Source organism: Rhinolophus hipposideros (assembly GCF_964194185.1).
Source record: "Rhinolophus hipposideros genome assembly, chromosome: 12".
In the NCBI taxonomy this organism is placed as follows: domain Eukaryota; kingdom Metazoa; phylum Chordata; class Mammalia; order Chiroptera; family Rhinolophidae; genus Rhinolophus; species Rhinolophus hipposideros.
The window spans coordinates 8,692,742-8,717,378 of record NC_138058.1 but is presented as its reverse complement, the minus strand read 5'-3'; the positions used below and the strand labels follow the sequence as shown (position 1 = coordinate 8,717,378).

The 24,637-nt window shown below is 41.1% G+C and overlaps 1 protein-coding gene across 1 annotated transcript in view; it reads left to right on the top strand.

The window, feature by feature from the left end:
* The first annotated feature begins 446 nt into the window (after nt 1–446).
* The window catches only part of SLC9A4 (solute carrier family 9 member A4), a 55,637-nt gene continuing 31,446 nt past the window's right edge, over nt 447–24,637 (top strand). Inside the window, exons 1-2 of the mRNA XM_081068459.1 lie at nt 447–918; nt 5,691–6,154. Coding sequence (XP_080924585.1) covers nt 663–918; nt 5,691–6,154 — 720 coding nt within the window. The 5' untranslated portion in view covers nt 447–662. The remainder of the gene's footprint in view (nt 919–5,690; nt 6,155–24,637) is intronic.

Below are 24,637 nucleotides of genomic sequence, written 5' to 3'. Positions count from 1 at the left end.
CCTATTGTGGCTGCCCACTAGGTGTCAGCAGTGTAACCCCCCCGGAGAACGCGCAGGGGAAAGTATTTCATTACAAAAGTCAAATCAGAGCAAATAATTAAGTGTACTTCAAGAGCTACCTGCAGCCTTGGCCATTCAAAATAAGGGAGAGGCAGGGGGTGGAGAGAAGGAGCAGGTGCACGACAGGTAGCTCCTAACTGGGCTCTGATAGAGAGGGAAGGATTCCCTTCCTGGTTAGAAGGACTCCAGTGATACCTGGAATGAGCACCTTGGTGTCCTTTTTACTTTTCACTCACAAGATAAAACCAGTGTTCAGTGAAGTGAGGAAACAGCTCTGAATGGAGTGATATTTTCCCCTTTCATAAATTGCTTTGCAAATCACAATCAGATAAAGGTCACCCAGGTAGCTCCCTGGGCTTTAATAAGTCTGCTGAATGGCTGTGTTTGAGCCAGAAGCTGACTTGCCTGAACACAAATATTTGAAAGGCGATTTGAAAACATCTGCACTCAGAACTCGGTGACACACTCGGACTCTTCTTGGAATGACCCACGGACGGTACATGTATTACCTGTGACCAGGTGGATGCTGCAGCTCTCCAGAAACCTTCCTCACTTCAGAGGTGTGGCTCACAGTGGCATGCAGGGTAGGAGAAGCCCACAGCATGGGTTTTCAGGTGTTTCTGCCTTTTTGCCCTTGGAAGATGTTGCTCTTGCTAGGAGCACTCAAATGTTCTGAAGCAACTTCTGATTTGAACGAATCCACAAATGCCACTGCCCAGCATGAACCAAATGTTCGATTTGCTGCTGCCAGCTCAGAGCCAGATGAGAAGATATCTGTTTTTGTACTGGATTATGACTATGTGCAAATTCCGTATGAAGTCACCCTCTGGATACTTCTAGCATCGCTTGCAAAAATAGGTAAGTCCCCAAACAACTGGCTGTGAGAGTTGTTTTCTGTATGAGTTACTGTATGTGAAAATGCCTTATGGATGGGGAGCTAAGTGGATTGTAACTGTTACTACTATTACATTAAAAATTCTGGACCCTTGAATCAAGGGAAAGTCATAACTGCTTTTTTGTAAAGCCATGTCATGCTTCAGAATTATACTTTGAAATTTAAGAGCATGCCTTTAGGTCCTGGGTTGTTTCGATTTCTTTTCATTTCAGGGTGACAACCATGTAACATTATTTGACATGCAAAAATCTCAAGTTCTATGCTTTAAAAAATATTGCAGAGTAAAGCATGTAGTCCTCAGAACAATGGAAATTTCAGGAACCACATAATGATTCTTCTGTAAAATATTCTTCCTTCATTCTTGGCCATGTAACCAGGGGCTTCATCAATGGCTCCCATTGTTGATTCTTTAAAAGTGGTGTGTGCTCCCTGCAAATTGACAGAAAGCAAGAAACACGACAATCACAAGTGACTCTTACATCACTCAGTGATGGGCTACAGGGGCATATGGGATAATATTTGTCAGTAAAATATTGATTTACACCTCAGCCAAATGAAGCCAGTGGGGTACCTCTGGTTTCCTTGGTGAAATAAAGTGAATTCGAGTTAATGGATTAAATTCTAATCAAGGTTCTTTGTATCAAAAGCCAATGTGATGGTTGATACTCTGTGACCACTTAATCTTTAACTCTACCCCCTTGCTCCTTAAAACCAGCTTATTCCAAAGTGGGGAAATTGATACAATTATCTCAGTTATTAAGTATAACATCTCCTTTACCTCAGTCACAGAATTTGTTATTTGAGTAGACAAACTGCTTTATTAGAATCTATGAAACACTTTGATGCTCATTTATATTTTCCCTCTAGGATGGGTGTGGAATATGAGTTGAACCATGAGATCTGGCAGTTAACTCCTTGGCATCAGGATGGTGGGCTCTTTCTAGTCATGTAAATCTCCATGGATGTTATTCCATGTTATTCCATGATTTGAAGAGCAATTTGTGAAGGGGGTACTGGTGTATTCATTAGGTGCTCCTTCATAACTGCTATTCATTTGGAGCTAGTAAAGTCTGAAGCTTAAATGGAAATTATTCGTTTGAAGAACACTTGTGTGTCTTGTCAAATGATTAACTTACATACAAGATCTCATATTACTTCAGAGAAGTGCTCAAGTAAAAATGGCTTCTTTGAAAAAGGGATAATAGTTTGAGTTCAAAGCTAGAAGTCTGACCACATGGACACTGAAAACATTCAAGGTGATATTAGGTGAATCTTAAGTTTTCCTTTGTAAATAATGCAAGAGATCCCCTACCCCCAAAATCAGCCTCTCTTCTTCACAGTAAGGGGTGAAGTTGGTCTGAGAAACAGGAATTAAATCTGCCACTGACTAGTTAGTTACTTTGTCTTTCTAAGTCTCAGTTTGTTCGTCTGTGAAATTATTTCTAAAATCTCTTTTCAGTGCAAATAAGATTTTTCTAATGAAAAAGAGTTTTGCATTCTATATCAGTAAATGTCTCAATGCCGAAAGCACATATTTTATGTTGGTTTTATATTAGCATAAAACAGCTTGTTCTTTAGAAGTACTGTATGTGACCAGACTCAATGTGTCCAGTTTAGAGTTTTGTAAGAACTCTATTGTTCGTAGAGCTGCTGGTTTAAATGTTCTCGATTGTCATGTTGATGTAATTCAACAGACTATAGAAAAAGAAAATAACTTAAGTAGGTTATCAGGTCACGCTTATTCCAGTAAAATTTTATATTTTCTAGTCTTTAAGAATTCAGATTATTTTTATATTGTACATGAAAAGGCTATATTTATTGTCTATATACTACATGCCAAGTACTGGGCTTCTAGTTTTATATATGGTGGCTCATTCATCTGGTGGGGGAGGGGAAAGATAAAACTTTAACAAGGAAATCTATGTAGATTTTTTAGATTCTATATTATAAAACTTGAATCAAAATATAATTAATAATCATTATTATTATTCGTTCTTTAGTCAGTCATTCTATCAAGCCGCATTTATTGAGCACGCATGCAATATGTGGAAATGATCATGGTTCCCGGCCTCAAGAGACTTAGTCTGATGGGGAAGACAGATGAATCTGGCACTGCCTGGTAGGCACTCTGACAGAAAAACATCACAACTCTTCCCAGTCCTTTTAAAACCATCCAACTATGCATTTTATAAAAGAATGACGTTATAGAACAAAGGTCATTCAAAGTCACATCAGACTTTGTTGTTTACCTTTTATTTCATCCATTTCTTGGAACAATATAGAAAGATATTCCTTGAATCAATGGACAGAATGGAATAGAAGGGCCATCTCTAACATTTAGGCAGGGCTTTGTTATTTGTGGCCACATCTCAAAGTGATCGACTACTGTCCATCATGAAAGGGGAGAAGAGTGTGAAATATGAAATGCACATAGTGTTTTCCTTTACAGTGCCCTACTTACAGGCATGAAGCCCCCTCCTGCTACTGCTGTGTAGGTGCAACTCAGCTTAAGGTGGGTGCACATTGGTTCCCTTTCAGGAAACTCAACTCCTAGAAGCAGGACCAAACTGGGAAGACACAGGGCCTGAGAAAATCACACTATGGCTCTTCCACCTCTTTTACATATTAAAAAGTTCAATGTGGTTAAAATAAGCACTACAAGATGAGGGAAGAAGAAGTTGGCAATAGGAAATGGTGAGAACAAGACTCTAGAGGGAGGCCTTGAATTGGTCTTGAAGCCAGTGGGCTAGGCCTGTCATTTGGGATACTGTATCTTGATACTAATAGTACTCCATTGTATTAACCTGCCTGCTATTGTGAATGGAGAAGTTCAAAGCTTTATCCAGGGAAACCCACATGCTCTTTGATTGGCTGAACCTAAAATTTCCTTTAAAAGTATTCAATGGCTCCCCATAGCCTTTAGGAGAAAACCTACACTCCTTAGCCTTGAATTCAAGGCCCTCTATTACTTGGGTCAAAATCATCTTCCAAATCTTCTCCCAATCCTCTGCCAATTAAAAATTTGCTCCAGTTGGGTGGATCCCCTCAGTGAATGTCAAATATATGTGGCTGGGCCCTTCCTGTCTGTCTTCTTTTTCTCTTGGAGTGTTCCCTACCCAAAATGCCTCCCATTCTGGTGTCCAACTATGTAAGTCCTAGTCAACCTCCAACAACCTGTTTAACTTCTAGTTCCCACGTAAAATCTTCTCTGATGAACATTTAACCCGTTCATTCATTCATGTTTGAGTATACACTTACAGATTCTTTCAGGAAATAGACCAGCTATTATGTAGTAAACAGTTTGCTAAGCATTTTGGGGAGACATTAAGATGTCTATCATTCTGCATGAGTTTGAGGAGTTTAGAGTTCAGTAGGGGAGATAAATCATGCACAAAAAATGGTAGAAAGGGATCATCGTTGATAGACACATACAGATATAATGTTATAATGATTCACAGGAAGACATATTATTTCTTTAGGAAGAGATAGAGAAAAGCTTAACCTCTCAAAGATTGAGCAAGACCAAAATAGGTTGAAGAAAAGGACAATCCAGGTGCTACAATAGTGTATGAAGACAAGAAAGGTGGCCTGAAACGTGAAAAGGCATGTGGTTGGCTGAATGTAGGACATATAAAGAGAGAGCAGGTGTGAGGGATACTGACGTGGAGAGAGCTCCAGGGTGACCTGCTGGGCTCTGATCTCTTATTTGCTGGTATAGTCAATATGCCCTTTATTGTATATTTATACATTACATTGTTTTTGTTTTCTTATTTATTAGTGTCTCGTTTCTAAAATTTCATCAACACTTGGAAATTGTAGAAAATATGTTTGGTCCGTTACCTCCCAGTACTTTCTAGAGGACTGGTCTTGACCCAGGGATGCTTCACAAATATCCTCACTTTAAAATCATGAGATGCTTTGTGTACCTTCAGAGTCATAGGTGGGGAAGGAGACAATCAGGTACACATGGTATAGAAAAGTCATCTGGCAGCAGGATGGGGAAAGGACTGGGGATTAAGGATAAGAGAGAACATCAGGAGGACAATGCAGTAATCAGGATGAGAAATGAGGAGGTCCCTAAGTGAAGGCAGTGGCTGTAGAAATGGAGAGGATGGGATGGACGTCAGGGGCAGCTAAGTGATCACATAAGTGATGAAATGGGAAGCTGGTTGCATGAGAGGGCAAAGGTGATGGAGGGAGCTCATGAGAATGTGACTTGATTTACCTCTTAAATGGCTGACTAGGTGGCAATGTCATTGATTAAGTATGGGAAACAAAATTAAGGACTTTTCATTGTTGTTTCTTCGTTTGGTTGAGAAGGAAGTGAGAGTTGGAACTAGATGCGGTTTAGGTGATGGTGATAGACCCTGCATGAGCTTCAAAGGTGGGCTTTGTATGAGAGCAGACGAGGTCCACCCTCTTCTCTGCTCTTCCCTCACCTGCCCTCTCAGATCCCTGTAAGATGGGGAAAGCAGGAAGGAGGAAGGGGGAGGCGATGGCTGGCTGAGAATCATCGATTCTGTAACCTGCACTGGGCCTGGCTCGGACTTGTGTAAAGCCCCTGCAACACCTCCAGTTCCTGCTACAGATGGGGTGCTGGGGCTCAGAGAAGACAGCCAGCTTGCCCAAGGTTCCATCTACTTTCAAAGACCTCTGTACACTGTCTCCTCGTGTCTCAGTGGCCAGAACCGAGTTACTAGCAATCATCTAAATGCAGTTCTCTGCTCTTCCCCAGGCTTCCACCTTTACCACCGACTGCCAGGCCTCATGCCAGAAAGCTGCCTCCTCATCATTGTTGGGGCTCTGGTGGGTGCCATCATTTTTGGCACGGACCACAAATCACCTCCAGTCATGGATTCGAACATCTACTTCCTGTATCTCCTCCCACCCATCATCCTGGAGGGTGGTTACTTCATGCCCACCCGGCCATTTTTTGAAAACATTGGCTCCATCCTATGGTGGGCGGGCCTGGGGGCCCTGATCAACGCCTTTGGCATTGGCATCTCCCTCTACCTCATCTGTCAGATCAAGGCCTTTGGACTTAGTGACGTCAACTTGCTTCAGAACCTGTTGTTTGGCAGCCTGATCTCGTCTGTGGACCCGGTGGCTGTGCTGGCTGTGTTTGAGGAGGCGCGCGTGAACGAGCCGCTGTACATGATGATCTTCGGGGAGGCCCTTCTCAATGATGGCATTAGTGTGGTGAGATGTCAATGACAGGTCCCCAGGAAGCTGAGGGGTCTGGGTGGGGCTGGGGACAGGAGTCTGTGCTCGGGGCTAATGGCTGAGCAGGAGTGGGCCACAGCAGGACAGAAATTGGTTTCAGTCAATGCAGTGTGGCCCAAGTTTTGGTGACTTTCCTTAGTCTGCATCGTGTATATAATTGCTCACCTACACTGCTTGTCATTCAATAGCCAACTAACTTGTTTAAAGAGTGAGAGAGAGAGAAAGAGAGAGAGAGAGAGAGAGAGAGAGAGAGAGAGAGAGAGAGACAGAGAGACAGAGAGAAACAGAGAGAGCGAGAGAGAGAGAGATCATTGTGTAGTTTAATTCAGTTTTCCGCTTTGCAAGCAGAGACTATTGCTAAAGGCTCTTCTGGGTTTGAACATTGGGGCAAGCAGTAGCTTAGGTGTTTATTTTCTCTCATTCATAGGACCTCACCCTCATTCCCTTTGTATGCTTTTTAATTTTCTTAACATGATGTGTTAGATGATGAAGTTAAATAAAAGATAGGAGTAGAAAGAGTGATGACAGAGGATTTTAAACAACGTGTTAGCTTGTATATCAATCTCAATTGTATGACTCATTCGGAAAATGTGAAAGAGGGATTTTTGCTTAGGAGTCCTGGAGAAATGCCGAGTAGGACTTACAGGCTAAATTAAACATTAAGGCCCAGAAGATATCCTTGGCTGGTGGTGCTGGAATATTCTGGACTAGCCATCCCATTGTTCAGTGTCACTACATTACTGTAACCTTCATCAGTTGTTAGTGTATGAGATTTTTATATATACTTTGATAAGCTTTTCTTACTTTTAAATTTATATGACATCACATAATACCAGAATTAATTTTTAGTGCAAAAAGATTCAAACATTGCAAAATTATACGTCATAAAAACACAAACCCTCTTCTCACCCTCTATGCAAGTTTGGCATTCTCCCTCCTGGCCTTTATTATATGCACATACATACAGACATCGATGTAGATGTATATTATCTTACATAAATTGGGTGGGATTATATTATATGTATTGCCTAGATGTAACAAGTCTTGCCATTCTTTCTAGGTCTTCTCAACTGCACAGTACTTCACAGATAAATTTACTGTAATTTATTTAACCATTTCCTGATGGATGCATATTCAAGTTGTTGCCAACTTGATGCATATTTAAGTTGTTTTCACTTAAAAACAATGTCACAATGAATATTCTTGTTTCTGCAGGCATCCCTTTTTTGCATTTGTATTTTTATAGGACATAGTCTAAGATGAAATTTCTTGGTTAAAAAGTATGTACATTAAAAAAATTGGAAAATGCTGTTTTAATCACCTCCTCTTCGTCAGTTGATGAGAGAGGGATTCCCGCTCCAGGGTTTGGGAGTGACCCTTGAAAATAGACAGATGAGATCAATAACAGTTTATTAGTCGCAGCGGGGTTCTTGGGGAGGGGGGAGACACCACACACCATTCAGGGCCACATGGGGGCACCCTCAGGAGCAGAGTGAACAATCGGGGGTGTGGGAGGCAGGCTGTATAGTATTAAGAGGATGGGGTACCTCCTGCTTCCCACGGGATGATGCGATTGGCTTGTTTGAATAAGTCCAAGGGCTGGCAGGAGACTGACATGCACTACTCAGGGGTAAGCAGGTCCCCTTGATATGGAGGGTTATTGGCTAGGGGACCTTATCCATGGGGTCAGATTGGGAAGGAGACTTGGCAGTTACCACATTCAAGACCCTCCCCTGGTTTACCAAATGTCAAGGTAGCACACAGTATTGGACCTTAATTTTAGTCCTTACACCACAGCTGCCGAGATTTTCCAGAACGACTCTAAGGGCTTATACTTCCACAGTGTACTGAGTACATATTTCCCTGTATCATGACAATAAGGGTCATTGTTTTCCTTAATGTTTTCCAATCTAGTGAGCAAAAAAGTGTTACTCATGTTTGTTTTAATTTGCATGATGATATTAAGCATCTTTTCAATGATTATGGATCATTAGTTGTTCTCATGCTGTAAACTGGAAATTTGTATCCTTTTAGTGTTGCCAGACTTCAAAACAATGCAGGGCACTCAGTGAAATTTGAATTTCATATAAACTACAAAAAATTTTTTATAAGTATGTCCCAATTATTGTAGACAAATATTGCATCATGTCAATTTTTCTTGGGGACCACTTGTTTTTATTTTTAATTGATTTGTAGGAACTCACTAAGTTATCCAAATTTGAAACTTCTGAACAGTGCATAAAAATCAAATACTTTCTCCCATTTGTCCCTTACATTTTTTAGATTATGTTATTTATCATCCTCTATAAGGTTAAAATTTTTATAAAGTTAAGCCTAACAAAGCATTTTTATTGCCTCTGGGTTTAAAGTTTTGCTTTTGGAGATTGTGCCTAGCCACAGATATGCAAACACTCTGGTTTTTATTTTTTCCCCTTTTATAATCAATTATTTCGTTGATCTGGCATACCATATTTTGTCATGATGACTTGATGCAAAAATAGATAGTACAGAGGGAAAAGGGCTCTTAAAAAGTAATCCAAAATATCTGGGGTAGATTCACCAAGTGAAGGAAGCCCTAACTGAAGTCAGAAGTATATTTATTCCTAATGAGACTCTCTAGCTGCTGGACAAGATATTAGTCATCAGGCTTGCCCATACTTTCCATCTGGGCAACTGTCACAAAAAGCCAAGTTGTCAGAAAGTTGTCAGACTGCTGTAGGAATCAGATGTTTGGTTTCTGACAGTATGATCCTCAAGCCACATGCCTTTGAAGCAGCCTGGTGGGCTTGATGAGTATTCAGACGTCCCAGACCTACTGACCTAGACTCTGGGAGGGGAACTTGGGAATCCATTTCTAACAAGCACTTCAGAGGACAGCTGGTGTTTGAGAACTACTGGTTTATTGCCTTTAGATTGAGAGAAGCCAATGTTTCTTGATCTAAAATGATGATATGTTTAGAGCAAAGACTGTACACCTGTCCTCAGACTGGGCTAGATTAGTCTCTGAGACCCCCTTTCCTCTACCCATTCTTCCTTTAGATATTCTCATATTTTCATATGTTACAATGGAATAAGTGTCCATGTCTGGGAACCTACTGCATCTCCTAAGGTGGCCATGATGCATTCATTTCATAGTTCATCTCCCAGATATAATCTTCTCTCACTTATATCCAAATCTTTGGGGGTACCTGTTTACTGTGACCTCCACTACTGGCAATGCCACTGAAAGTGCTTATCTGTGATAACATCAGGCCACCTCTTGGCAGCCTATTCCAAAGTAATTATTCAACCTTTTCTTCATAAATTATTAGAGAAGTCTAGAAATAACTCTCTAAATACCAACTCTGTAGTTTTCACAGAACACACTATTTCCTCATTGGGAACTTCATGATACAATCTACAAACATTTTTGCAGCACAGTCTTTATTAATTACCAATGAAAGCATTTGACTCTGCTGCTTCTTTGGTGCTGCTCCTGATCTTGATTCTGACCTCACCCTGGATTTTGTCTAGATTTTACATCTAGAGCCAATCACAGTTTGGCTTCTGGTTGGGGTTTCTTTGCTAGCAACATTTCTTTGACTTTCCCAAAGTTTAATTGCTTCCACTTGGACATTTTTTTTTTCATGATAATTTCAAAATAAAATTATAATTTTCAAGTGACCAGACTATCCTCTGAGGGCACTGCCCTGACCTCTAGTGGGCAGAGCTGCTGTTGCGTTGGCTCCAGGAGGGTTGCCCACATGTCACTCCCGGGTCACTCTGTGGTCACCCACAGCACAGTGAGTATTAAGTGTGTGTTGGGGCACTTCTGCGTCCCTACGTGAAACCAGAGAAGCCCCAGGGCTGGATTTAGAAAGCAGTTTGCAAGCAACTGGTATTTAATGCAGTCCAGTTGTATTTTGAGCCAAGAATCTTGAACCCACCCTTTCATTGAGAAGGGAGCCTTCTCAAAGGCAACTGTCACAAGCATGCTTTCAGCAGAAAGTCTGAGTCACCTAGAAAGTGACTTGTGATTTGTGGGTTGCATGTGACAACTCTACAGATCTTTATGCACTAAAGAGTTGCCTTCTCACTAAAGAGAACTCTCGAGCTGCTCCTGAGCTGTCGTATCACTGAACCTGATTCCCCAGGTCTCTTGTCCTGCTCATTTCTCCCTCTGGCTGAATATTTTAAGTTATGACTCATCACCAGAACATACTCCTAATGGTGGGCAAAGGGAGCAGTGACAAAAGCCAAGTAGCTTTAAAATCATAACTAGTATCCCCAGTTTTTTTTACTATGAGGAATGAATTTATACTCACATTTCACAAGTGAAAAAAATAAGGCAAAGGAAGTTAAAATGAACTGAATGAAGACATACTGCCTGGCCAGTGACAGACTGAGCATGGCTGCTCAGGTCTGTTCCAGTCCAATCTCTTTCCTTCCATTCCCACCTTTTGAATATTCAGCTCATAGAGGTGGAAGGGACTGCAGAGAACCCACATGTTGCCGATGGGGAGACTGGGCTCATGTCCGGTAAGTAGTGAATCCAGGGTTCTTTCTCCAAATCAGAATTGACTCGGTTGGCCAAGTCCAACGTGTGGCTCTAGGAAAGATTCTGATAATCTCTGTGCCTCATTGCTGTAAGATTGGGGATGATGATATTACTTAGCTCAGGGATTCACTGGGAAATTTTTATTAAGTTCTTTGTACAGTGAGACAGTGAGTGCTAGCACACAGTGAGTATTGATGCATTCTATCTATTATCTTTATATCACATCTGCTCATGGACACAGCATGGTGATCGGCTTGCTCTTGACAGGCGGTTAGTTTTAAATATGGAACTACCTCATTTATTGTGGGCAAGTTGTTCTTATATTCCTCCTTGGTGTTCCTGGATCAGTTTGCCGAATAAACAGCAAGGCAATGCCAGCAAGGTTTCTATAACCCCCATCCCTCCCACCTACCTCCTCCTCCAACTCATCTGAGAGGTCCAAGGGCCAGGATGGGCCAGGGCTGAGATCTGAACCAGGCAGCCCAACTCCAGCATCGCTGCTCCTAAGTGCCATTCTATGCTGTCTCTTCACCTGTCCTTCTCTACCTCCCATCTCTCGTCCTCTGGTTTTCTCTCCTTTCTCTAGTGATAGCGTCATTTGGCATCTTGGAGCGCCTGTAGTCCATCCTCTAGGAATGAAGTGAATGCAGAGTCATAGAGGGGTGCAAACTGAAATTTTGGAGCACAGACCTAGGGACCCTCTGGACCCAGATATCAGGGTTCACATCAGTATACTGGCCCTTCTTGGTTTTGGGGCCTCTCGGGTGAGTACAAGATCTCCATGTGCTTAACTTTCCTCACTGATGTTTTCATTATACAGACACAGACTGTCAAAGACGTAATTTATTTATTGAATATAATTTATTCTATGTGGTTCAATATCTAAAAGTTATACTGAAAACTTGTCCTCCCCCTGCTTTGCCCAGCCAGCAATCGATAGTACCAGTTTCTTAGCAGAGATCCTTCACCTTTCATTCAATTTGCCCCTTGATGATGGATCTGTTGTTGGCATCAGATCCTAAATTTCCTGGTCCCTTATGCTAGAATTCCTTTGCTCTCTTCTTTTCTCATCTTTGCATCCCATCGTCTAGCTGCTTGTTGAGCCTCCTGGCTTCTCTCCGAGTGGCTCCCGCTGGCCTCATAGGACCCAGCATGTAGCACTGAGCATTGCAAAGGTGCTGAGTAATGACTGTAATGCAGGAATGAATACTGCATGAAGAGTGAACAAATGAATGAGAGATGAGGTCATGGGGACTAGGACAGGCTACACAGAGGCTGTGCTTACCCTGGAGCTGGCCTGCAGCTCTGGCCATCTCCCGTGACCACAACTCTCCTTCCCCTACCCTCAAGAGTGACACTGTTTGAATTTGGATTTGTCCGCAAAGCTGTGAGCAAACTGGGATGTTTTCCCTCTGAGAAACCGCCACCACTGAACTTCGGAATTGCTCCCTGAGCTTAAATGCTAGAGGTGGGATGAAAGCAGGGGTGGGCATGGGGGGGACAGATGGGGGCAATGTCCTTCCTTCCCACACCTTCGTGGAGCACCTGTCCAGACTGGTGCTGTCCTGCACTGGGGGTGTGAAGGTGAACTGTTTGTGTCTGGCACATAGGTGATCACTCGATAGTGGAGAGACAGACAAGGACCCTGCTCTTGAGGATAAGATGGTGAGTTCAAACCAAACTAGGACGATAGGGAGCAGTTTGCCAGAGGAGGATGCATTTGATCTGGGAAAGATAAAATAACTTCATTTAAGGGTGAATTTTTCTTTAGCATTCTCTCTGGTTTATATTTTCCTGCCTCGAAGGGGTCCTCACTCCAGGAACCTCCCATTCAAGAGGCAGTAAGTTATGGCCAACAGCATGGAGAGAGGGGCTATATGCTTCAGTTTAAGTCTTGGCTCCACTACTTGCAAGCTATGTGACTTTAAGGGAGGGCCTCAGTTTCCTTTCTGTAAAATGGAGATTTGGTTGTGTGAAGGCTAAAGTGGGTTTTTACACAGAAAGCATTTGAAATAGCACCTGGCACAGACTGAGTGCAGAGTCTTTGGTGTTATTTTTTCAATCATTTTTTTACTTAAGCAGAGTTGATATACAATATTATATTGGTTATATTCGTTCCAGGTGTACCTTTTTATACCTTACACTGTGATTACCACACTAATTCTAGTAACCGTCTGTCACCGTGCAAACTTACCGCAATATAGTGTTTGGTGTTATTAATCAAAGTCTACTTTAATTGAAGTCTACCTACACGAGTGCTGCTGAGCCACAGAGCTCCGCTTACAGGCTAAGTGACACCGCACCCTCTTTTCCATCTGTCCGGACTTGGCAGTCTCAGTTTTTCCCAGAGAAGCACTGTGTACAAACATAAACAAACTCCCGGGGGCAGGGTGGTAGGCAGTTTTCTCCTGTCCTCTTTTTATCTGTTTATTTCCTGTCATTTTACTCAGGTTCTAGGATAGGAAGTCAGAAGCTCCAAAACCTATATAAGTCGACAGTTTCTTCTGGCCAAGAATGTGGGGAGCTCAGGTATAAGAGGGATTTGGCCCTACAAGCTGTATGATCTTGAGTAAGGGACTCGTCCCTTTTGTGCCTCTGTTTCTCATGTGTACAGGGGGAACGGTTAATCTGACCTCTAAGGGTGGTTTTGAGGAGGGTGTGAGATGAGACCCACAGGCACCTGGCCTGGTATGGGAGAGGAGGCTCCACACGAGAAGGCAACCTGGTTAGTGTCTGTCGGCAAAAAAATGGCGATAAGGCCTAAACCCCAGAGAAACAGGGCTGTGAGCCTCACTTGGTTGACCTCAGGCGCTGGGAGTGAATGTCACTCACAACAGAGGCCCTGCGAGTGCCCCTGAATTGTGAGGCATTTCCCCCAACCCCCAAGCTGCTTCTGACACACTATGGGGGAGGGCAGGATCTGGCGCCCACCCAGCCCAGGACCTAGACATTTTCCTTCAGGCATATTCTCTCAGCAAAACCTTTGCAGGTTTGCCTCATGAGCTTCTCCTCAGAACAGCTGTCATTGGTAGAGTGATATGGTGCTGGCTATGGGGGTCTGTGGGGAGAGTCCCAGAAAGCAGTTTCTAGGCTCTCAGTCTCACATGGAAACATGCTGGCTCAGTTATTAGATGGCCATCAGCTGTAATCAGATGGCCATCATCTATGACTAGTTGGCCATCAGCTGTAACCGGTTAGCCATTAGACACTAATATAACTACCGTGGCTATGCTAGGGGGTTGGTTGGTTGGTTGACAAAGAAGCGGATAGTGCATTGCGGCTAGCAAGTGTGGTTAGCAAGCGGATTGTGGATTGCAGATCATGTTGATCCTACTTCCTGTATCTCACCCAGCCACCAGCAAGACTGGGGTGAAGGAAGACCCCTCGTTGGGGTACTGGCGGATGTTTGCTTTTGTGTCTCAACCAGCCGCCATCGAGAATATAGTGGTACGACTCCCCTATTTATGGCTCTGTTGTTGTTCCTTGTTGGCCTCACCATGTCCTGTGTCTTGCACGGGGAGCTGGAGCTGAGTCCCTGCATTACAGGGTCTGTGGGGGTAGTGTGTGTGAGAGTTATGAATTTAAGAGTGTGAATGTGTACATGAGTGTGAGTGTGTGAATGTGTGTATCAGATACAACACAACACAAACAGCTTGGGATGCCGCTTGGATGGGGAGGTGGGAGGAGCTGGGAGAAGAGAGGGCCAGAGGGCAGTGCAGTGATGGTCAGTCCCCACAAACAAGGAAGTTGGAAGGCGTGGAGACTCACTTACCTAGAGAAGGCACGTCTGATTCCCAAACTTCCCCAGCTGGATGACACTTTTATCACCCGCAGAGTCCCTTTAATCAGCAGCCCCACAGGCCTGTTCCTTAGATGAATGTTAATAACTCTGAGGCATACTGAAGTAACACAGATTGGAGAGAGACACTTCAACCATTATTTCATTGGAATTCCTCAAATTGGATGCCTGAGTACTTTTTTGGTTCATTTTCTTTTTGTTGAAGAAACAGAATGATTAAAGTTTGAATTGGACAATTCAGTTTTCAACAAACCTACGTTGTGAGCCACTTACAGGTGGTGAGAACCCACTCCGGTGCACAGGTGTGAGGAAAAAAGGACAAAGCCTTGCTGGTTATCAAGTTGTCCCTTTTTCAGGAGGTAGGGGTGGGCAGGAGGTAGTGGTGGAGAGAAAAGCAAACCCTCTTTTTCAATCTTTAGGAAATAATCAGAATAAACACAAAAAAGCACGTGAAAGCCATGTTTTTTCTTTCAAAGCCATCAGCACCCCACATTGCACACCAACTGTGCTAAGTGCCAGGCACACAAAGGCAAACAAGCATTGTCCCTGCCTTTGAGGAGCCACACCTGGGAACATTTGACTTACTTTTATTCATTTGTAAATTCTTCTTCTTACCTTACAACCATGGACCTGCCTATTCTTCTGTATTTTCTTACAGCCCTTTCAAGCCATAGAGACTTCCTAGGAGATTACATAATACATGAATAGAAATCACTGACTTGGGAGAAAAGGCCACAACTGCAAACACAGCCAAGCATTTCATACTTCAGCGGTTTCCAACAGACCCCCTCCACACATACTGCCAACAACATGTGTTCATGCATTCTCAAGGGTGCGGTGGGTGTGTCAGGCCATGTTATGGAAAAAAATATGGTTAATGTTATGTGAAAAGGCTCATAAGCTGGCTGTTTGGGAAAAGCCAGTTGACAAAGTTTCCTCATAGCTTCCTCAATGATGATGTAAAATGAACGGTATCCAACAGAACCTGTTGTGCAGGCCCACTCTATAATATATCCAGGCGATGGGTCAGAGACCAAGCCATTTATTCTGGCTCCAGGCTGTGGTTATCTGTGTGTCATTTCTCATCACCCAGGATCAGTTTAGGTCCTTTGTGAGTATTAAACTAACAGCACCGGATAGAACTGGGAGATCATGAAATCCAACTCTTATTTTAAAGATCAAGTTCAATCCTGTTTGATTAAGCCTGAGTCCTCCTGAGTCTGAATCATTTGTTGATTCATTCTTCATTCACTCATTTATAAAAATTATTACAGAGCAACTACTTTGTGTCCATATTGCTTTTTCCACTATGACAGAGTGACCTCAGAAGAATCAAACCGCCAAGATAATATTCAGTGAAATTAAGTGTAGCGGTCACAACTGACATTTGCTTTGATAGTTTAAGAAGCTTTGAGGTTAAATCACCATTAAATTCCTTTTCCTTTCATGTTGGTGTATTGACACCAATGGCGGAAGATAGTCCTATGGGCATTTGTTCCAGGTGGACATGGGCATGAGAAAGGACCAAGGCTAATAGACTCTGGAGTGCTTGGCTGGGACAGTTCTTTGGAGGGCATCAGGGTGAGGCGCTGGTGTTAGTGGGAGGTGGGCGATTACTGTTAGGTTAGTTTTGCACAGCTGAGTTTGAGAGACCTACAGGACGTTAAACATTTTTTTTCAGTAGTTTTAAAAAGAGGTATTTATTGCTTTAAATGCTTATATTAAAGAGTTGAAAGATTTAAAATCAATGATCATAAGGTCCTACATGAAGAAACTAGAAAAAAATACAGCCAAGTAATTCCTAACTAATAAGAAGGCAATTTGTAAAGATAATAATAAATGATAACAATACAATAAGTGTTAAATTCAAAAAGATAAGATACTGTATCTGTATCCTAAGGAAGAAATAGTTATTCTCCATGAAACCTTTCAAAAATAGAAGAAGAGTAAGGGCTCTGGGCAGACATTCAGTTGAAGGTGGTGGGGGATGCAATGCTCAGACACCAGCTCAGTGTCCTACAATTCAACTCAATTCTGACACTATCTACAAGGAAATAGCGTCAGATGCCACAAATTAAGGTCTCAGGCCCACAAGACCGCCCCTCACTCACCCACTTTAGACACCCATTGTAAGTCCAGGTTGTCACTTGTGCTTTTGATCACCAGCTATAGATTGGAGGTTCCAATAGCTTCCTCCTTGGGTATGATTGATTTGCTCAAGTGGCTCACACAGTTCAGATCACTAGTTTATTATAAAAGGATACAAATCAGGAAGAGCCAGATGGAAGAGATCAAGTGTAGGGAAAGGGTGCTGAGCGTCCATCTCTTCTTCACGTGTTCACCAACCTGAAGTTTTTTGATCCCAATCATTTGAGGTTTTCTGGACGTTTCGTTACATAGTCTTGATTGATTAAACCATGGCCATTGGTGATTGATTCAATCTCTAGGTCTTCTTCCCTCACCATAAATTAGAGGGTGGGACTGAAAGTTCCAATCCTCTATACCAGTTGGTCCCTGTGAAAACCAGTTCCCATTCTTAGGTATTTTCCAAAAGTTATATTATTAACATAAACCCAGTTGTGGTGGATAGGGGCTTGTTATGAATAACATTTCGTTTTCAGGGCTTTGAACTGATTTCAGGAACTGAGAATAAGAGACCGGTTATTATAACAACAGAAGCACCTATTGCTCTGGTATATCAGGAAATTCCAAAAGTCTTTGGAGCTGTGAACCAGGAACCCTCGGCAAAGACCAAATGTATATGAGAAATATATTTTGATCATCTGAATGACCCAATATATATATTTCTTGTAAATCACAATATCGCAAGGAGTGATCACTTTCCAACTCACATTATGAGGCCAGGTTTACCCTCATACCCAAACCAGGCAAAAATAATGCAAAGAAAAAAACCCATAGATCAATATTCATCATGACTATAGACCAAAAATACTTCAATAAATATTAGCAAATCAAATTCAGCAATATATAACAAGGATAATAAATCATGACTTTGTAAGGTACATCACAGAACTATGTTTCTTTAATATTGGGAAAAATCTATCAGTGTAATTCACACTATGAATAATTACAATAAAATAGAATAACTGATTGTATCAATAGATGCAAAAAACCAGTTGACAAAATTCAATACTCATTTATGATGCAAGCTCCTGGCAAGGTAGGAAGAGTAGGTAACCTTTTCAGCCTGATAAAGTATATTTGTAAAAATCCTAACATATTACTTAAGGGTATCCACTGTCCACACTTCTATTTATTAGGCAAGGAAAAAAAGCCGAAAGACAAGATGACTAAGAAAATAGTGTATATGTTTATTTGTGTATGACATGATGGTTTATGTAGAAAATCTTCAGAAATAAAACAACTACTAGAATTAATAAGTAAATTTAACAAGGTCACAGAACATGAGATGAATGTACAATAAATAATAGCACTTTAAAATAGTGATGACAAACAACTTTACGTACTAGTGTCAAGAAGAAATTTTAAAATTCCATTTATAAGCACAGTAAAAACAAAACACTTAGAAGTAAGTTCAACAAAGATGTTTTGTTTGACCATTTTACTGAATATTACAGAATATTGCTGATAGGAATTAAAAGACCTAAATACCTAAAGACCTAAAGACCTAAGACCTTGTGTTTTAATGGAAGACTCAGTATTACTAATAGGTCAGCTGTCTCCCAATTTAACTACAGATTCAATAAAATTACAATCAAAATCACAGGAGAATTTTTTTTTTTGGTAGAAATTGACAAGCTGATACTAAAATGTGTTTGGAAGTACAAATGGCTAAGAACACACAAAGCAATTTTTAAAATGAAGAACAAGGAAGACTTATTTGAAGAGTTGCTGTAATGCCACAATAATTACAATGAAGCAACATCATAATATTGGTTAAACAATATATATATGACATCGAGGAGGAGAACAGAGATCCAGAAATAAACTTACACAGTTGATTTTTGACAAAGAAACCAAAGCAATTTAATGGTGCTGAAGTAAGAGGATATCATGTAGAAAAATATGAAAATTACCACAAACCAAATTTTAAAATTACCACAAAATGTATCATAGACTACATGTAAAAACTAAAATTATAACTCTCCTGGAAGTAAGCATAGGAAAAAAAACATTTATGACTTTGCAGTAGGCAAAGGACAGGGGGGAAAAAGCACAAACAAAAAGAAAAAGGTAAAACATTGGATTTTATAAAAAGAAAAAAAATTTGCCCTTCAAAATAAACTATTAAGTAAACAAAAAAGCAAGCCACAGAATGAGAGAAAGTATTCACTATGCATATATCTTACAAAAGACTTACACCCAGGATATATAAAGAATTTTATAACTCAATAATAAAAATATAAACAATTCAAAAATGGGTAAAAGATTTGATTAGATACATCATTAATGACGATATACACAAGAGGTCAATAAGCACATAAAATTATGCTCAATGTCTTTAGTAATCACGGAAATGCAAAATAAAATTCCAATGAAATACCACTATACACCCATTAGAGTTGCTGGAATTAAAAACACTGACAATATCAATAGTTTACAAGGATATGGAACTGAAAGTCTCCGGCATTTCTGATGGCAACAAAAAATGATTCAATAACTTTGGAAAAACAATTTGGCATTGCTTTAGACTGAATGTTTGTGTCCCCCAAAATTCATATGTTGGAAACTAATCCTCAGTATGATAGTATTTGGAGGTGAGCCTTTGGCAGGTGAGTAGGTCATAAGAGTGGAGCCTCATGGATTGAATTAGTGCTCTTGTGAAAGAGATCCCAGGAAGCTCCCTTACGCCTTCTGCTATGTGAGGACTCAATGAGAAGACAGCTGTCTAAGAACCAGGAAGTGGGCTTTTACCAGACACTGAATCTGTAGGTGACTTGATCTTATACTTGCCAACTTCCAGAACGTGAGTAATAAATTTCTGTTGTTTAAAAGCCACCTAGTCTATGATATTCTGATATAGAAGCCGGAATGGACAAGAAAGCTGTTTCTCAAAATTTTAACTTGTATCTATCGCATTATTTAGCCATTCACTCTTAGATATGTATCCAAGAGAAATGAAAACCTAAGTCTAGACAAAAGGCTTATGATATTCCAAGAGGAAAAACTGGGCAGTGCAGGGAAGCAGGGAACAAATGTCCTTCAACAGGTAAATGGATGTATAAAACATACTCTAGCCATATACTACTCAGTAAAAAAAAGAAGGAACCACTTATACCTGTAAAAAACACAGGTAAGTCCCCAAAATATGCTCAGTTAAAGAAGCCAGAGACAAAAGAGTTCATATTTTATAATTCTATTATATAAAATAAAAATTAATCTATAGTGACAATAATAAATCAGTGGTTTCCTGGGGTTCAGGGTCAGAAAAAGGGGTGCATTTTAAAAGAGAAATAAAGACCCTTTCTGAGTTTGTGGAATTGTCCTAGATCCTGACTGTGGCAGTGATTTTATATATAAAATGGTCAGAATTCATTCATTTTTAGATGCAGCTTATCATATGTAAATTATTCCTCAATAAAATTGATACAGAAAAACATATCACATTTGAATCAACTCTCCACCTCTGCTAAGTGTTGATTGGGGGACTGGTGTCTTTAGTCACTATTCTTTATGTTGAAAAGGTTTTGCAAACTTCTACAGTGGTATCTGTTAAAGGGTTGCCATTATGATCTTGTGAGACTTGTGAGACTTGGAGAGCTTGTTAAAGGTGACACTAAAGGACCATTTCCTGAGACACCTCCTCTAAACCGTTTTTTTTTTTTCACACCACTTCTGACACCAAAGTGTAGGTGTTTTTTTCTCATATCAACCAATTCTCCAACTCTCCAGACACCAACTTGGTGTCCTCCAATTTAATTTAATTCTGACAGTAACTACCCAGAATTAGCACCAACCCCACAAGTTAAGGACTCAGTCCCATAAGACCGCGCCCCCCCTTTAGATGCCAATTCCATGTTTCAGCCACCCATACTTCTGACTGACTGCCTGTGAAATTGGGGGTTTCCACAACCCCTTCCTCAAGTTCAATAATTTGCTACAACAGCTAACAGTACTCAGGAAATAATTTACTTTCTATTACTGGTTTTTTTATAAAGGATGAAAATCATGAAGAGCCTGAGGGTATAGTGCAAGGTATGGGGGGAAAGGGTGCAGAGCTTCTATGCCTTCTCCAGTTATACCACCCTCTCAGACCAACCTGGAAGCTTTCTAAAGATCATCTCTTAGGGGTTTTATAGAAGTTCCAACTATAAGCATGACTGATTAAATCACTGGCCCTGGGCTATTGAACTCAATCTCTATCTAGCTCATCTCCTTTTGCTGAGGTCAGGGCCAGAGGCAAAGGTGAGAAGTGTGGGATTAAAGTTACAACCCTCTAATCACTTAATTGGTTCTTCTGGCAAAGAGCCCTGACCCTTAAACTATCTGGAGCCTAGGCTGGCATCTCATTAGCAAAAACTCAGACATGGTTGAAAAGGGCTCATTAAGGATAAAAAAAAAATGCTCTTCTCACCGTATCACTCAGGAAATCACAAGGTTTATTAGGAACTCTGTGTCAGGAGACAAAGACAAAATATATATATATATATATATTTTTATAAGAATATCACATCTCCACACTGAGTGAAGAGTGTAAATCTAACCTGGTTTTCCACTAGTGATGTGAACTTGTTTGAGATTTAATCTTGGCTATTTTCCCTCCAATATGTGAAAAATACACACATGGAGAGAACGATCCAAGATGGTAGAGCAGATAAATGCTGTGCTTGCCTCCTCCCATGAACATATCAAAATTACAACTACATTATAGAACAATCAACCTAGAGAATCATCTGAATTCTAGCTGAACAGAAGTTTTATAACTAAGGATATAAAGATGAAGCCACATCAAGACTGGTAGGAGGGGCGGAGATGCGAAATGGGCTGGCCCCAAACCTCTGTGTGGTGGATGAAAATTGGGAGGGATATCTCAGCCACAAAGATACCCCTGGATGAGTGAGGGATCTCTTCCGCACATGAGGCTGCCCTGCCCGAATACTGGTGCTGGAAAGAGGAACCCCCAAAATATTTGGCTGTGAAAAACTGGGGATTCTGACCATCTGCGTGGGACACAAGGCTGTGGGAAACCCAGCCATCCTCTTAAAGGGCCCTCACACAGGCTAAGTCACTCTCTGGCACTCACCCTGGGCTCCAGTGGAAGAACAATGACTCGGGGGGCATTGGAGACATACAGGGGGTAGACTGAGGCAAGGGCTGGAAGATAGTTACCATTTTCCCTGTGCAGGGTCCTCCTCTCATGCAGCCTACAGGTGGGTATTATCTTTTCTGTGTTGAACCTTCCTCTGTGGTAGGTTCTCTGTATATGGTACGTTGCCTATGGCCAAATCTGAATCTGATTGGTCTGATGAGCTCCACTCATTCCACCCTGGTGACTTATTGAGAACCTGCCACACCCAACTCCATACTACTTTATTGGTGGCTGAACCTCATGGGAGCCAGCAACCAGCAGCAGGCCTCAGTGTGTCCTGAATTTCTACAGAGCTATCCCAGACCCAGTACTAATGGAAGTCGTCCTCAGTTCACTGTGAGGCCTCTCCCACATGCCTCCAGGTCAGCGACCAACTGTGGATCACTTTGTAGCTCCTATCAGGTAGTCCCCGGCTGGTCACAGGCAGTGGCTGACCTGGGCCTGCACCAGAGCCCCTCCCAAGAAGCCCCAGAACCAAGACACTTGGAGGTTGTCTTCAGACCACAGCAGGACACCACCCAATTAACCCCACAAGTGGTATACCCAAAGGGTGGTCTCAACAGGCACCAGAAACCACTGGGGGAATCCTGTTCCATGTGGTAAACTCCCTATAGAGCAGCCCATAAGCTTTGGATGTGGCCAAACCCCACAGCCAGTCAACCTGAGGGTCAACCCCACCCACTGTCATGCCAATAGCAATCGAGACTCAAATATAACAGGAGAGTGCACACAACCCACACAAGGAACACTGCTGGAGCACCCAGCACAGGTGACAAGGGAGACTGTGCCACTGAGCCCCACAGGAACCTACTACTACTTGGCCAAGACTGGGAGATGTAGCAGCCTTATCTAATACATAGAAACAAACACAGAGAGGCAGCCAAAATGAAAACAAAAAAGAAAGAAAGAAAAGAAAAGAAAGAGAGGGAGAAAGAGAGAGAGAGAGAGAGAGAGAGAGAGAGAGAGAGAGAGAGAGAGAGAGAGAAAGAATCAAAGAAAGAAAGAAAGAAAGAAAGAAAGAAAGAAAGAAAGAAAGAAAGAAAGAAAGAAAGAAAGAAAGAAAGAAAGAAAGAAAGAAAAAGAAAGAAGAGAAAGAAAGAAAGAGAAAGAAAAAGAAATACATCCTAAATGAAAGAAAAGGAGAATACTCCAGGAAAAGAACTAAAGGAAATGGAGGTAAGCAACCTACCAGATACAGAGTTCAAAACACTGGTTATAAGTATTCTCAAGGAGCTTAGTCAAAACTTCAACAGAGAGATAGAAAGCATGAAAAAAGACTTAGAAACCACAGAAAAAGAACAAGTCAGAAGTAAAAAAAAATACAATAACTGAAATGAAGAATGTACTAGAAGGAATTACCAGCAGACTAGATGAAGCAGAGGATCAAATCAATGATTTGAAAGACAAAATAGCGGGGGGAAAAATTGAGACAACAAAAGGAAAAAAGAATTCAGAAAAATGAGGATAGCTTAAGAGACCTGGGACAACATCAACTGTAACAACATTCACACCCTGAAAGAGAATAGAGAGAGCAAGCGATTGAGAACCTGTTTGAAGAAATAATGACTGAAAACTTTCTTAACCTGGCAAAGGAACTAGACATACAAGACCAAGAAGTGCAGAGAGTCCCAAACAAGATGAACCCAAATAGGCCCACACCACGTCACATTATAATTGAAATGGCAAAGGTTAAAGATAAAGAGAGAATCCTAAAAGCAGCAAGACAAAGACAACTAGTAACTTATAAGAGAGCCCCCATAAGATTGTCAGTTGATTTCTCAATGGAAATTTTGCAAGCCAGAAGGGATTGGCAGGAAATATTCAAAGTGACAAAAAGCAGGGACCTACAACCAAGACTACTTTACCCAGTAAAACTATCATTTAAAATCAAAGGATAGTTAAAGAGCTTTACAGGAAAGAAAAAAATTAAAGCAATTCATCACCACCAAACAAATATTACATTAGAAGGAAAGTTAGAGAAACTTCTTTAAAAAAAAAATCAAACATATGAGTAATAAAATGACAATTACTACATATCTATTAACAATTACTTTCAATGTAAATGGATTAAATGCTCTGATAAAACACAGAAGGTGTCTGAATGGATAAGAAAACAAAATCCTGACATACGCTGCCTACAAGAGACTCACCTCAGATTGAAAGACACACACAGACTGAAAGTGAAGGGATGGAAAAAGTTATTTCATGAAAATGAAAAAACAACAACAACGACAACAAACTACTGGGGTAGCAATACTTATACCAGACAAAATAGACTTTAAAACAAAGGCTATAACAAGAGACAAAGAAAACCCCAGTAATCCCACTTCTGGTTACTTATATGAAGAAACCCAAAATGCTACTTTGAGAGGACATGTGCATTCATAAGTTCATTGCAGCATTATTTACAATAGCTAATATGAGGAGGCAGTCTGGCTGTCCATCGATGAATGAATGGATGAAGAGGAATTGGTACATATAACAATGGACTATTGCTCAGCCATAGAAGAGAATGGGTTCTTGCCATCTGTGGCTGCATGGATGGACATGGAGGGAATTGTGCTGAGTGGAGTATGCCAGACAGAGAAAGAGGCAAAGTGATTTCACTTATATGTGGAATCTAAAGAACAAAATAAACAAACAAAACAGAAACACACTCATAGGTATGAAGAACATTTTGATGGTTGCCAGATGGAAGGGAGGTTGAAGGGCATGGGTGAAAAATGGGAAGGAATTAAGAAGTATAAATGGTTGTTACACAGTAGTCATGGGGATGTAGGGTATAGCATAAGGAATATAGTCAATAAATATTGTAATAACTATGTGTGATGT